This window comes from Musa acuminata, chromosome BXJ3-1 (genome assembly GCF_036884655.1).
Source record: "Musa acuminata AAA Group cultivar baxijiao chromosome BXJ3-1, Cavendish_Baxijiao_AAA, whole genome shotgun sequence".
In the NCBI taxonomy this organism is placed as follows: Eukaryota; Viridiplantae; Streptophyta; class Magnoliopsida; order Zingiberales; family Musaceae; genus Musa; species Musa acuminata.
The window spans coordinates 1,902,009-1,917,267 of record NC_088349.1 but is presented as its reverse complement, the minus strand read 5'-3'; the positions used below and the strand labels follow the sequence as shown (position 1 = coordinate 1,917,267).

Below are 15,259 nucleotides of genomic sequence, written 5' to 3'. Positions count from 1 at the left end.
CACTTTTAATTGATAATAAATATAAATTAGTTGTCCTCTAGACACACATTCACCTCCATAAATGTCTTGTTTTTGGACTAATAATAATAATAACATTAACTCAATTATGCTAAATCCAATCCTCTCATTACCTTCACCATATATGCTCAAAATTTATATTGGAGGTCAACAAGTGGCTACAGCATGAGGGGACATTCAAGTAATTTCCATGGCGCCCTTCTTTGACACCCATGCATGTTGTTTAGTTCCGACAGGATTCAGATAATTTATTGGCGATTCATGTGGGGCCCAAGAGTATTGTATCGGAGAGCCAACCGAAATAAACTAATGTGGTTGGCTACTAATCCCTGAACCCTATTGTTGACCATGAGGAAATCCTTAACCCACCGCAGGGGCGGAAGAAATCTCTCCCTTCCGACGCCTTCTCCGTCCCCCTTTTTTATTCCTTCTTTCCCCTCTTTTTCTTCGTCTCATTCCTCCCCGTCCTCTTCCCAGGCCGCGTCGGAGAGGAAAGAGAGAAACCCTAGGGCTCGTCGGTGGATCGCTGGCGAATCCATTCCACCGATCTCCGATTCTATTTCCTTGATTCCTCCTCCGATCTCTTTTCCCCCTCTGCGACCCGTTCTTGGTCGGATCTGGGTCGCCAAGATCATCGACTCCCGAGGTTCGTTTCGTTACCACTTGTTTCCCTTTTTCCTTTCTTTTTATTTTCCGTTTTGGATATCGATTTCCTCGTCGCTGCGTCTCGGGGCTCGGGTTTGAATATTGGATCTGACCTTAGCTTGGATTTCTGGAGAAACTTCGCTGATTGCTCTATTTTTGTTCTCATGTTGGTGGATTTGATGTACCGTGATAAAAAAAGATTCCGTTTTGGATCGAAAAAGTTGTTTCTTGGGACTGGATCTTTTTGTTCATGTTGATTTTGTTTCGTTTTTGTTGGATCTGGACGGGGATATTGGTGCCGTGGATCCCAAATTTAAGCTGAAAATTACTAGATCTGGATGCTTCTGCGTTGAATCTTGTCATGGTTCGATCATTGTGCTGGCCGCTTTGTAATTATTGCTATTCTGATGGATATGATGTAATTTTTTCTACTCTGTTTGTATAGGTTTTCGAAAGGAGATACTGTCTGATTTCCTTCATATATACTGTGGAAACTTCTAAGGTTGGCTACTTCCATTTAATTTACTTGTTTACTATTTAATTTAGTTGATATCTTGTTAGCCTGTGGATGACATGTAGCAAATTCGTACCTATAAAAAGTGCATGAGATTGAGACGAATCTGGTGCTTTGTTTGTTTTTATGTAAAAAACTTTTTTTGGGGTCATTTTCTAGGGTTTTTGACATTTTCGTATCTTGACGTAATGGGTATCTTTTTATCAGCCCTCTTTTTGGACATTGGCATATTGCAGATCGTGATTAGCTTTTTCATGTAGTTGCATGTAAAAAACTATTCATGATGCCTCTATTCTTTCATATATTTGGTGCATAAGAATAGTGCACATAGGTATACCTTGACCCAAAACCCCCTTTTCTTGTTAACTGCTGAATAATTTCCTGTAAAGCTTGTTTCCCCTGTCGTTGCTGGACATTCTTCTGTTGTACTTTTGTTCCTACTCCGGCACTTGAGTCTGCTTTAGGCGTTGATAAAAAATAAAAGCTTTTCAATTTTGATCATTTCCTTTTGGCTGTTGTACTTAACTAATTGCAATTTCGGTTTTTATTTCTAGATGGTTCTTATGGATAACATTGTTGGCATCTTATTTTGTCTATCTGTCTAATAAATCCTATTATGTTTCCTTGTCAATGATAGAACAACTGGTTAGGTTCTTTTGGATTGCTTACAAAAGAAAATTCAAAGAAGGCTGCTGAAAGAGGAAGTGTTCTTGATCAACAAGGATCATGAAGAAAGCTTTTGATCAAACTGTCCGGGACCTGTAAGATCTTCTGTTGTCATGACTTTAACTAGTGCCTCGGAGTAACTTTGGACTTTGTTACCAAGTAACTCTATTGCATGCAGCACTATACCTTGATTATATGGGTCCACTTTGCAGTGTTCTTAATCTTCTCAGGTATAAGGTTAACTAATTTGTCACTTCTTGCATGTGCAGAAAACGGGAGGTGAACAAGAAAGTTCTGAAGGTCCCCAATATAGAGCAGAAGGTGTATTGTGTAACATATCTCATATGTTATTTGTTCACTTAGTTGTCTATATTCAGACTGCAACTGAAACTGAGTTTGTCAGTCAAGAGAAACGGATAACTGCTTAACTAAGTGCAGTTTACTGAGATTGATATTTAGCGTCAAAGATGATCCTGAAATAGTATAATATGTTCTTTTGGCTAGTTGTGAAGCTTACACATTTATGCTTTTGGGATCTTGACTTCAGATTCTTGATGCAACCAGCAATGAGCCTTGGGGACCACATGGATCGCTTCTGGCAGATATTGCACAGGCAACCAGAAACTAGTAAGCTTGTAACTCTATCTATCAGCATGCTTCCTGCTGCTGCTTGTTTTATGGAACCTCATTGGTTATGCAACTGTGTAGTCATGAATACCAGATGATCATGAATGTGATATGGAAGAGGATCAATGACACAGGAAAAAACTGGCGGCACGTTTACAAGGTGTTGAATATAGATCTTTCTATACATTTGGATCTTGTGGTTTTCCTAGTTAACTCTGATTTGCTTAACTTATTCCGATTGTGCACATGCAATGCACCATGGGATTCTGTGTGTTCATTTTATTTGAACTTCAGATATTTATTGAATCCTTATTCCTAGTAATAGTTTCATTTATTGTTCTTTTTTCAATGATAAATGTAGGCACTGACTGTTTTGGAGTACCTTGTTGCACATGGATCTGAACGCGTGATTGATGAAATGAAGGAGCATGCATACCAAATATCAGTAATATAACACTTGCCCTTTATCTCTCTTCTGCATGCCGTGAAATGTGTCAAATTTGGCTTGTTACTATTATAGATTATGCTATACATAGCACTCTTTTTGACAGTAAACACTGCCTGTATTTCAGACTTTATCAGACTTCCAGTATATTGATTCAAGTGGAAGGGATCAGGGAAACAATGTTAGAAGGAAATCCCAGAGTCTTGTAGCTCTAGTGAATGATAAAGAAAGAATACAGGAAGCTCGGCAAAAAGCTGCTGCTAACAGGGACAAGTGAGTGAGATTTCTGAACTTAAGCGATATTGACTTGGTTCACTTTATGTATTTGATGTATCTTCCATTCTTGGATAGATATCGAAGTACATTTTCAACTGGTAGACCTGGTTCACATGGAGGCTTTGGTGATCGTTATGACGATGATCGTTATGCTAGTAGAGATGAAGACCGATATGGTAATGGAAAGGAAAGAGATTGGGGATATAGAGATGATGACAAATATGGTAGAGGTCGGGACTCTTATGGCGGAGAGGGGGATCGATATGGTAGGTATGCTGATGAACGTTCTGGCAGAGAGGGTTACAGAGACGATGACTATAGAAGAGGTCGTGGAAATGATGATTATCAGTATGGTTCAAGAAATAGGAGCCTCAGCAGAGACCGTTCCCTTGATGATGATGATCGCTCATCTCGGTAATGATACTTGGTTTTACTTTGCAAAGAATGAAGTTTTTTTTACTGATGCCGATTCTGATTATGTTGATCTTAAAGTAGGAAATCCTCTGTGAATTGTCGAGGCATGTTAAATTATTAATTTATGTTTTACTAATTGGTGCCCTATTTACTAATTTTAAATGGTATGATCTATTTATTCCACCATCCAATGAATTGCTGTTTATCATAGCTTCTGTAAAGAATGATTATATGGCATGCTTAATTATTCTCTTCTCGGTTGCAGAAGTGGAGGCGGCAGAGCTGACAATCTTCCTCATGATGAAAGGTTGTGAACTGTTGAAATTTCTGCCTTATAGACATTATAGTTCTGAGACTTGTGTATTCAAGTTGTGTTGAACTCGGGGCTACACCTTCTCTGGACTAATAATTATTTACATAATCAGGCAGCTGGACCATAGGCTTTCTGAGCAGAGTATTGGTGCACCACCAAGCTATGAAGAAGTTGCAAAAGATGCTCAAAATCATGTAAAAGAAGATAGGTACGTGTCTGTTATTACTATGTTCTTTAGAATTGTGCAAGTCAACTCTGACATCAGATCCACTGGCAGAAATGAAAGTGATTTCACAGCAGCAGCGCCAAAAGCATCTTCGCCATCAGCTCCTAGAGCAATCTCTTCTTCAGAAGGTAGGAACCAAACTTCTTCACCTTTTGCACCAGCAGCAAGCTCTCCTTTTACAAACCAAGGCTCAGGCCATGCTCCGGCTGGTGTATCTGCATCAACAAACAACAATGATAACGGTTTTGATGAGTTTGATCCACGTGGTATGGCATCAGGTAATGCAGATTGTGGCTTTTGTAAGTGTAAGCATTTCTAATCTTCCTTTGTTGCTTATGTGAAAATGTTGTATCAGTTTTATGAGCTATTTATCTGGTAATATAAGAACAAATAGGTACTAATTGTGCCCAAACAATGTGGTTAGTTGGTTTCTACTGTCTTTTATTTCTAAAACTTGGGGTTCAATCCTCTGACCTCTCTACAGGACTTCACAGCAGCCTAAATTTTTACCAGAGACTAGGATCATTTAGATTAATTAATTTTCAAATAAACATATCAGATAGAAATGGATTTTCTCTGATCTCAATGCTGCTTTACTGGTGATTCACCTTTTAAGCTATCTGTGTTGGGATTTTGCAGTCACAGGGATGCTAAAAGAAGAACCAGAGGAAGATACTGGTTACTTATTTTCGGTGCAAGTATGTGAAAGATTGGATGCCAATATCAGATTTTTTTGAAAAAGAGTTATAAAGAGTATAGGGAAAACATGGAATTAAATGAAGAAGAGTAAGGGAGGCCTGAAAGAAAATGAGATTCAGTAGTAAAAAAATTTAATTTGGTATATAGCAGAGGATATGTTCTAACAGTTGATGACCAATTAATGAAGGGGGGTGTAGTCTTAGGGGACAGACAATAAACAATAACAGGGATATAGATCAAATAAGCATAACACACTTGAATAAAGAGAGAAAGAAGGGGAAACAAAGAAAGAGTAACAATTTTTAACAGTAATTGTGATGTAATGGGTTACACCACAAATCCTAAGCAAGGTTTAAAAGCTGGTCTCGTGAACATGTCAAGACGATAAGCATTGGCCATAAGTATGTCCGGTCCGATTTAGAGATGAGATGCGCGAAAAATGAAAAAGCAATGATTCAAATTTAATTCATATGTGGTGTATATAGTGGCAGCAACATTTGCGGCATTTAATTCTATGCTCATAGGCACTCAACCTGATCGAATTTTAACCCAAGATTGAAACCTATTCCTTGAGAATCTAACACATTACTAATATATAAATGATCTTCAGATGAAGGCAAAAAATTATCTGTTTGAATCGATGAGGCCTAGGTGATGAGACCTAGTTTCATGCCCAAGGTGGCCATTTTTAACAACATTGATTTTTGTTGAATTCTCATCTGTATTGCTAGATATTAACTATACACTGTTAGAAATAGTTGGAATGAGCCATGCTTGGACAACTAGGCTAAACCTACCTGGAACAGGTCAATTTTGGTGAATTCTAGCTGATCTATCAAGCTTGAAAGAAGAAAGAGGCTAGTTACTGCTTCCTGTGGTAGTCATAAGAAAAGGGTAGGAAAAATGGGAGTGGAGGAATGATTTTTTTTTTTAAATGTGACTATATGTGTTAAAGTGGAGATGATATGTATTAAGTGGAGATTCACTATCATCGTGTTTGACATTCGCCACTATCATCGCTTCCATAGTTGGGGCATGTTTGTTGCCACTACATGAGACAGAGAAGAAATGGTGGATGGAGAGGCTTGGAGAGGGTAGAGACCAACTTTTAGCATCATAAGGCCATGGATGGCATGATATGGTAGATGATACCATGGGATGTCATTGTATTTGGTATTAATCCTACTAGCACACTCTTCAAAGAGTTTCATAAAAGTTGTTTTTGCATCACACAGTGCTTCACTAGAAATGGTGACTGGATAGGCTTGGGGGTCACATAGGGTCAAGTTCTGTTTTATTTTTGTGACAAATATTTAGTTATTACCACCACAATGTACTGGTGAGTTATCAATCGATGTTTTGGTTTGCAGTTAACCCCATAAATAAGGATGCTTTTCCGAATCACTTTACCTGCATTAGTTTTTAAATTTTCCATCACTAATTTTGAGTTAACATTATGAGTATAGAGTGACATAATTTTCCTCCTAATTATCTCTTGTCGTCCTCCCCTTCTAAAGCTGCAGCTAAACCTTATCAATGTTGCCTTTTTTATGTTTTTTAAAACAAATATATGTTTCTTATATTAGAATGTAATGATTATTTCAAGTCATAGTTCTGTTGTAACAAATGCATAATGAAGAGGTAAGAAAAAATAAAAATAAACTGAATTCTAATAAAGAATGCCAAATTGTTTGGAGATCACTAAATTAATATGATCGTCTCCAAAATTTAATAAGAACTAGTATAACTTGTTTTTTGATGCAACTCTCTTGATTTGATGTCATAACATGTCAATCTTGTAATGAGCAATAACAAGGGCTTTGTTTCTTCCCACAATCAGCTGCTCCACCTGCTGTGGGTAGTCATGAGATGGACTTATTTGGATCAGCATCAGCATCAGATCCTATTTATTCTTTGGCATTGGTGCCATTGACTACAACTAACAGTGGTACTGAAGCTGATCTTCCTGCAAATTCAAGTTTTGCAACAGATTTTGTTGCTGCATCATCAGCATCTGCTGTATTCAGCCAGGTTTGTTTGATCATTTAATTACTAGCATAAATCCCTGGATACTTGCAATGTAATTAATTGTTTAATGAGGCACATGTACGTGTACCAAAATCAGGACAGGCTTTGTTACAGTATGGACTTTTATGACATTATGAAGTCTCATTAACAAGAAAAGTCCTGCAGTACAATTTATTTCTTTTTTGCTTGTTATACAGTTACAGTGAACTGTGATGGCATTTCCTTTCCTCTCGCTGCATGCATTTGTTTTACTCTTACTGTATCAATCTTATCTTGCTTGACTGAGTGTGATTCTTTCTTCTTGACCTTTTTGTCCAGGCTGGTGAAAATCCTTTTGGGGATCCTCCTTTTATAGCTACTCAAGAAAATTTTCCCAATCAGCAAGAGATTTTTCCACCAGTCTCTTCCTTCAATTCAATTTCATCTGGAGGTGCTGAAATTCTTGCACCTGCAGCTCCCAAGATTGAAACAACCACAAGCTTTGACTTTGATGGCTCTTTTGGTGGTGTTACTTACAATCCTGTATCGGATGGTCAACAAAGCTCTTTTGCTGGTCCTGCTATGTTAACTTCAGAAGCACCTGTGACCCAGCCAAATAATATATCAGGTTTGCTTGCCCCACAAACAGGATTCACAGCCTCAGTAATTCCGCAGGAATCCCGGGTAGCAACAACAGATGTCCTGGGCAACCCTCTTCTACAGTCAGGTCCACCAGCTATTTTTGCATCACAGGTGACTCAATTTACTGCACAGGAGGCTCGTCCTATTGCTCCAACAAATCCACAGACCACCCAACCGAACCTTCTTTCACAGTCTGGCTTGCAGGCTCCTCCTATGGAAGTGACCGCTTCTACATCATCTTTGACACCCGTGAAAGCTGTTTCTTCAAAAGATAAGTTTGAGACCAAATCAACGGTGTGGGCTGACACATTGAGCCGAGGACTAGTCAATCTGAACATATCTGGATGTAAGTGTTTAGTCTTTCTTACTCAGTATTTAGTTGTTTCTCAGTTCCAATGGGCTGACACATTGAGTCGAGGACTACATCAGTATTTAGTTGTTTCTCAGTTCCAATGTGCTGTTTATTAAAAGGCACCGAGGATTCACTAGATAATATATTGTTTACAGGTCATGCATATGCTTAGTTTTATGATTGATGCTCTGCTTATAGTTTTTGATTGAGGTGTTGCTTATACTTTTATGTGACATCATAGTGCTTTCATGCATCACGTGTACATCTCAAAAGATTACATATGGTAAACATAATATCCATGCAAGTTTTGCATCTTCCACATCAGCCATATTACATGGCTTTCTTTTTTGTGCTCTCTTATTCATAATTGAATTTCATGCAGCTAAAATTAATCCTCATGCGGATATTGGAATTGACTTTGATTCTATAAATCGGAAAGAGAAAAGGAAAGAAGAGAAGAAGGTATCTGCAACCCCAATATCTACAACCACAATGGGCAAAGCTATGGGATCTGGTTCTGGCATTGGGCGCGCCGGTGCAAATACCCTCATCCGCCCACCCAATCCCACCATGGGCATGGGCATGATGGGTGGTGTTGGTATGGGAATGGGCATGATGGGTGGTGGTGGTATGGGAATGGGCATGGTGGGTAATGGTGGTATGGGAATGGGTGGTTACGGTGGCAGCATCAATCAACCTATGGGCATGGGAATGCCGCCACGACCGCCGATGGGAACCCCTATGGGTGGAACTGGTATGCCTGGGGTTGGATACAATCCCATGATGGGTATGGGCAACTACGGTTCGCAGCAACCATACGGAGGTGGATATAGGTAAGGAGATCCTCATTCCAAGAAATAATTAGACTGTATGGTGTAACTAGTTGATACCAGCATCATCGTATTTGCTATCTTGGTTGGAGATGTATCTGCTGATGTGTTTGATAATGGTCTTGGTATTTCAAACATTACTAGTGGTCCCGTTGTACATGAGTCGGTCATTGCTCTGTTGTAGCCGTCACATGGGTGATGTATGGGGTTATATTGGTCGTAGAGTGACTCCTTTTTTGTGAATTTTGGAAGAAGATTTGTTTCAGCATTCATGCTGAATAGGAAAATAAAGCTTCATTATTAGTAATTTCACAATGAAATATTTGCTCTAGTACTATCCATTGGGCCTGCTGAATTCAAGGTTTGTCAGATGAGTTTGCCTCTCATTTCTTCAGGTTATTTGATGTTAATGCTTTACTAGTGTGGTTTCCCGAATGCCTGCTGGTTATTTAGTTAACAATGATCTGATTTTGGCATGTCAATATGAGGTATTTAGTGTTCTTAAATCATAGTAGAATATTAGCAATTATATTTTGACATGCAAACATTTGAACATACATATTTGCGCAATGTGATGTCTTAATTTTTGTTTTGAAATATGTACTACTATGTTTATAAATGATTCCATCTTGTAATCATAATATATATCTTTAAAGATGTACATAAATTTTTTTGGCTTTTATTTTCTCTAAGGGCAGTTCTCAAATGGGGATTTCTTTTGTTCTGCCTTTTTCGATATTTTTCAATCATTCGTGTAGTATTCTAATTTTGATCATATTAATTTTTTTATTCATGTTCTTACAATTGTCTTCTAAATTTTTATTAGAGCGAGGAAGACATGGTGGTCGTATATAAAACCTCTGACATCCTTATCCATTTTAATAATTTATGATTTTTTTTTGGTAAGATTTCTTTTCTATTAAATAATAGCAAAGATTATCTAACTGTTTGCTCATAAGATACTGTTAATCTTTTGTTTTGGTATCACATTTGGACATATTGATGTAATGGATCATATTCGAACAATCCTCTATTTTCTTGATTGATTGGGACTAACATTCACAGTGTTGTGCAAATTCTAAAACAATTATATTTACAAAATAATTCCATCTACCTTTTCCAAATTATATATTTTTATTGCAGAAAATAAAATTCAACCTCCATTATAAAAATACTTGATAGCAAACATGGCATGTCAAAAATTCTAAATGATGAATAAGCAATTAGGAAAATAATATAAGAAAAAAAAGCTACTTTGTCATTAAGATTTAGATGGAACCCTAAGATTTTTGGTAGGAGTTTGTGAGCTTGTTGTGGGTAGTGTGAATTCCATGCTCATTAGCAGACTCCCCTACCAACTTGCAGTGTTCTCACAGTAAGGCACCATTCCACTGAGCTCCTTCAAGGAAGGTGGTGAGGGATGGAAGTCACTGCAGATTTGTACTTGCCTATCTTTAGGACAAATTCCCATGCCTAATTTTACAGCCTGAGGACATTGAAGGTCACCTGAAATGGGAGCTATGCTGACAGCTCTCCCATGGAGACTCAAGTTGACTCTCCTCTTCCAGTTGACCTCTTCATCAAAGATCTGAGGCCAAACCTGCCTAAATTTGACAGTGCCATGTGTACATACATATATCTCATCCAGTTGTTCTCCATCCGAAATATCTCCAAATGATCTTGTGAGTTAGAATCCCAGATTCTGTCATCAACACTTTTCAAGACCAGACACAAATCTGGTCTCAGATTTGATTGTGGTCAAACTCCAACATTGTCGTTAGATCTCCAACCAGCAGCTGAGAGTCTAAAAGTCAAACCAGCTTAGGTGATGGCAGTAAAATATCTGCATTAAATCACAGTTTCTGCAGCGATTCACTCTGTTCTGATGTTATGTGTAATGAGAGCATTCGATCTCTACTGTTCACCGAGGATAGAAAGTGATTAGAACTGGTAATTAATGGATGATTAGTTTCCTTGGCTGTTGCCTCTACAAACGTTGACTAACATGTAAGAAGTCTCTCTGTTGACCTCTGGATGAAGCATGGCTGCAACTCCAGTGAGAACTCATGCAAAAAATTGTTTGACTAAGATCAAATCCTCTCCTCTTTCCACTCGCAATGTTTGGCAGAAGGCATTTCGGTGTTACACCAAAGAGAGATGTATGAGTTTCTCTTTAGATCTTCTTCTTCCTCTCCTCTATTTATACAGATCAAACTCCACCTACATAGAGTCACAATTCCAACACTGCAGCAGAGACTGAACACCTACATTGGCTTCTCCGTTTCCCTTCTTTCTTTTGAGGTACGATGTTCTGCTGTTTTCTCCATGTTTATACAGATGCTCGTGTGAGTTGGTAAGATTTAGGACTATAATTCGAAGAGAATTAGCTTTCCGTCAGATCTACCACATCTCCCGAGTTCCTTTGATGGGTTTCATTCGTCCTCTGACCATGAGAAACAGTCGGCACCTGGAAGGGATGCTCAATGACTATGTCGTGGGTAAATCGAGCAAGATGAAGACTCCAAAGCTTGCTTCTTTCCGCCTCGTTGCAGCCCTGACCTGCCTTCAGTTCGCCTTCGCCATGTACGCTACCTTCCTCTTGTATCACATGAGCTCCTCCGTCGGCCAACGCAGCGGAGCTGACTTCTCTTGGGCCTCCCGGATCGCCCACCACTGGACGCAATTCGTCGAACACTCGCACGCCCCGTCGAGCACCCAAGAGGTCCCTGCCGGCGACTTCCTCGCCGAGGTCTGTGAGCACGAAGAGATCGATTTCGTACAGAAGAAATCGGACGATGCGTTGATGATCAAGCTCAAGAGGGAGCTATACGATGAAGTGTTGGCATTCCAGGAGGAGAGCTCGGGGACGGAGACGCTTGCCGAGCTTATGAGGATGGAGTCGAAATGGAGCCCAAAGGGTCCTTCCATCCCAAAGATCACTGTCATCTTGAACCATTTCAAGAGGAAGACACTCTGTGCACAACTCGATTCATTGCTCAACCAGACACTGCCTTTCCACCATGTTTGGGTGCTCTCTTTCGGCAGCCCAAGCGAGCTCTCACTGAGAAGGATCGTAGAGAGCTACAACAACTCCAGAATCAGCTTCATCAGCTCGAGCTACGACTTCAAATACTACGGAAGGTTTCAGATGGCCCTGCAGACCGAGGCAGACTTCGTGTATATCCTGGATGATGACATGATCCCGGGCAAGAAAATGCTGGAGATCTTGTCCCATGTTGCAGGGACTGACAAGTACAGGAACTCAGTCCTGGGGAGCATTGGGAGAATCTTACCTTTCAGGCAGAAGGACTTCACCTTTCCAAGTTACAGAAAGTTCCGTTCCAAGGAAGCAGGCCTCTACTTGCCCGATCCTGCTTATGACATCACCGTGGACAAGATTGTGCAGGTTGATTTCCTGTCGAGCTCTTGGTTTCTATCTGCAGATCTTGTCAAGACGTTGTTTGTGGAGACACCCTTCACTTTCATGACCGGTGAAGACCTGCATCTCAGGTAATGTCTTTGCTTTCTATTTGGCTTTCACCGAGTCGAGTCTCATGTTGCGTGCATCGGTGCAGTTATCAGCTTCAGAAGTACAGAAACGCTGGGTCGTATGTGCTGCCTGTGGATCCAAACGACAAGGAGACGTGGGGAGACAGCGAGCACAGGCTTGCTTACGTCTCCGAAACCACTGTCATCTTCAAGGACATCGTCCAGGTCAGGGATGATCAATGGTGGCGGGCTTTGTCGACCGGTTATATTACTCAGTGGGCTGCAATGAACCCTCAGAAGATCGACGCTCTGTTTTACGCGCATTCCCTCGATGAAGTGACGGCACTCTCCCCTCTTCTCGAGAAGTTCCGGAAGACGGTGGGGAGGAAGGCCTACATTGCTGTCTCAGGCGGGAGTTCTTCCTGCTCCTGCGAGGGAGCTGTAGCTGTTCTCGGGTGGCCGAAGGTCGTGTGCAAGGAGAGACGGTTCAAGATCTTTGATCTGGAAGTCGGAGCGATCTCAGGCGTGTCGAACTCGGAGGTCCCGGTGGTTCAGGCTGTGTACTCGAGCTTGAAGGGGCTCCTCAAGATCCACAACCCGAGTCTGCTGATCGCGGTCGACGACATCGATGCGAACGTCAAGAACGCGCTAAGAATGGCGGCCGAAGGCAGCGCAAATGGCACTGCTCTGGTTCTTCTGCCGAAGACCGCTGTGTCCAAGGCCTTGTGGATGGCTGATCTCCGGCCAACAGCATTGCCGAGTAAGAAATGTAACCCTCCGAGCTCACATGTAACCTTGTTTCTTACGTCCACGGCCTGTTCGTTGCAGATTGGAACCGGATGCGGATCACCGTGAACATCATCACCCAGAACCGAGCATCCTCTCTACAGAGACTTCTCAGATCTCTGCAGCAGGCACATTACCTCGGCGACGAGGTCCGCTTGAGCTTCAACATGGACAGCAAAGTCGACGAGGAGACTCTCAAGGTCGTCGGGTCCTTCCGATGGGCGCAAGGGCCAAAGCTGGTGCGGCGGCGTATCATCCAGGGCGGCCTGATCCGGGCCGTGAGCGAGAGCTGGTACCCCTCCGACGACGACGAGTTTGGCCTCCTCCTCGAAGACGACATCGAGGTCTCCCCCTACTACTACCTGTGGATCAAGTACGCGCTCCTGGCTTACCACTACGACCCCCAGGTGTCGCTCCCCGAGCTCTCCTCGATCTCCCTCTACACCCCCCGGCTCGTGGAGGTGGTGAAGGAGAGGCCCAAGTGGAACGCGACCGAGTTCTTCAAACGGATCCACCCCAACACGCCGTACCTCCATCAGCTCCCTTGCAGCTGGGGCGCGCTCTTCTTCCCCAAGCACTGGCGAGAGTTCTACGCCTACATGAACGCCAGGTTCACCGACGACGCCAAGAACAACCCGGTGCAGATTCCCAAGTCGAGGACCAACGGGTGGCAGGCTTCGTGGAAGAAGTTCCTCATCGACATGATGTACCTAAGAGGGTACGTCAGTCTGTACCCCAACTTCCCGAGCCAAGCAAGCTTCTCCACCAACCACATGGAGCCTGGCGCGCACATCAGCGCCAACGGCAACGTGGTGAAGCATAACAAGGAAGACTTCGAGGTGCCATTGATGGGGGACGACTTCACCAGCCTGCTGCCTGCGGGGAAGATGCCTCCGGCCTCCAAGCTGCCGGTGCTCAACCTGTTCAATCAGGCAGCCTCCTTGAAAGGGCTGAAAGCGGCGGGCGCAAAGCTTGGACAGGATGTGATCGGCTGCGACAAGGCGGAGATCGTCGTGGTTGATGGGAGCACTGGTTTGCCGGGGAATTGTTCGAGGTTCTGAAACATGAAGCACTTGGTGTTCGTTGTTTGTTTAGGGATTCCTTTTTTCCTTTGTAATAAATGTAGCATTTTATCTTGATCGACAACAAAATAATATCATGATATAGTTCTTAAATTTGACTTGATGATTTCGATAAATTCTAAAAAAAAAATCTCAAGCTTTTATTTATTTTTTTTGTTTGATAGAGTATTTTTTTTAAATCAAAGATGAGACTATAATTAATCTCTACCTGACTTTCGTTGCTCATCTTCATCCTCTCGTAAGGCCTTGTCATTACTCAACGGTGTCAAAGTGGAGGATGAGATTAAGGGTAAGGAGGTGATCACGATGTCACATTCGTCCCACCGTCACGTTGATCATTGGATTCTTCTCACATGTTGCACTCGTTGATCTCGACTAGGGGTAAGGAGGTAATCATGATGCTATCTTTGCCCCATCGTCTTGTGCCACATCGATCGTTGGGCTCTCTTTATGCATCACGATTATTGGTCTCGACGAAGGGCAAGAAGGTGACCATGATGTCACTTGCGCCTCACCTCCTTCTGATATATTTGCTGCCGAGCCTTCCTCACATGTCATAGTTATCAATCACAATTGAAGGAAATAAGACGATCACGATGAGACTTTCTCTCTCTCCTCCTTTACATGATATGCACTGGCATAAAAGCGAAGTTTTAGTAATACGTAAAAACAAAAGGTAAAATCGAATAAGGACATGCTCATAACAACGTCATTTTTAAAGATGCAGAGGTAAAGAGAGACGATGATCAACGAGATAAATAATAGATATAATATTATTTTTTAGAAAATAAATAGTGTCCTACTAAAAAATAATATTTTTTTGGAGAATTTTTCCTAATAATTTTATACTTACAATATCATCTTTCACCGATGTAGAAACCTACTCTATATATATATAAATATATAAATATATAAATAAATAAATAAATAAATAAATAAATAAATAAATATATATATATATATATATATATATGTGGGTGAAAGATGATATTGCAAACAATGATGAGTGGAGATGGTGTGAACAAAGCTAGATTTGGTGCTCGGTGTTTCCTGTGTTAATCTGTAATCGAGAATAAAAATATTTATGCTAATTAAATCATCAGCATTCATGTTGTAAGATGGCACGTGCAAGCACGTGCATCTTAATAAAATCCCAAAAAGAAAAAAGAAAACTGAAGAAACTGCTTTTACATATTTATCCTTGAAGGGTTTTCGAATTATAGGTTTT

The 15,259-nt window shown here is 41.1% G+C and overlaps 2 protein-coding genes across 3 annotated transcripts; both read left to right on the top strand.

Annotated features, from left to right (window-relative positions):
* Positions 1–430: 430 nt before the first annotated feature.
* LOC103978186 (clathrin interactor EPSIN 3) lies at positions 431–9,011 on the top strand. 2 transcript variants are annotated; one of them, XM_009393896.3, is made up of 15 exons: positions 431–664; positions 1,109–1,165; positions 1,815–1,938; positions 2,113–2,164; positions 2,391–2,470; positions 2,552–2,630; positions 2,832–2,915; positions 3,043–3,188; positions 3,267–3,605; positions 3,871–3,912; positions 4,031–4,126; positions 4,196–4,422; positions 6,684–6,874; positions 7,190–7,838; positions 8,227–9,011. In XM_009393896.3, exons 3-15 carry the CDS (start codon positions 1,904–1,906, stop codon positions 8,679–8,681), a joined length of 2,475 nt encoding a protein of 824 aa, XP_009392171.2. In that variant the 5' UTR covers positions 431–664; positions 1,109–1,165; positions 1,815–1,903; the 3' UTR covers positions 8,682–9,011. The 2 variants fall into 2 exon arrangements, with proteins under 2 accessions (XP_009392171.2, XP_009392178.2); XM_009393903.3 differs by lacking the exon at positions 1,109–1,165.
* A 1,930-nt stretch (positions 9,012–10,941) lies between these two features.
* On the top strand, positions 10,942–14,084 carry LOC135582607 (uncharacterized). Its single transcript, XM_065135205.1, has 3 exons — positions 10,942–12,184; positions 12,250–12,923; positions 12,992–14,084. The coding sequence occupies exons 1-3, from the start codon at positions 11,100–11,102 to the stop codon at positions 14,008–14,010; spliced, it is 2,778 nt and encodes a 925-aa protein (XP_064991277.1). The 5' UTR covers positions 10,942–11,099; the 3' UTR covers positions 14,011–14,084.
* Positions 14,085–15,259: the final 1,175 nt, after the last annotated feature.

Coding starts and splice junctions, on each gene's coding strand:
- LOC103978186 (XM_009393903.3), top strand. CDS start 1,904: ATGAAGAAAGCTTTTGATCAAACTGTCCGGGACCT. Junction 2,631..2,831: donor ACTGGCGGCACGTTTACAAG/GTGTTGAATATA, acceptor TGATAAATGTAG/GCACTGACTGTTTTGGAGTA. Junction 2,916..3,042: donor AGCATGCATACCAAATATCA/GTAATATAACAC, acceptor CCTGTATTTCAG/ACTTTATCAGACTTCCAGTA.
- LOC135582607 (XM_065135205.1), top strand. CDS start 11,100: ATGGGTTTCATTCGTCCTCTGACCATGAGAAACAGTCGGCACCTGGAA. Junction 12,185..12,249: donor GGTGAAGACCTGCATCTCAG/GTAATGTCTTTG, acceptor GCATCGGTGCAG/TTATCAGCTTCAGAAGTACA. Junction 12,924..12,991: donor CCGGCCAACAGCATTGCCGA/GTAAGAAATGTA, acceptor TGTTCGTTGCAG/ATTGGAACCGGATGCGGATC.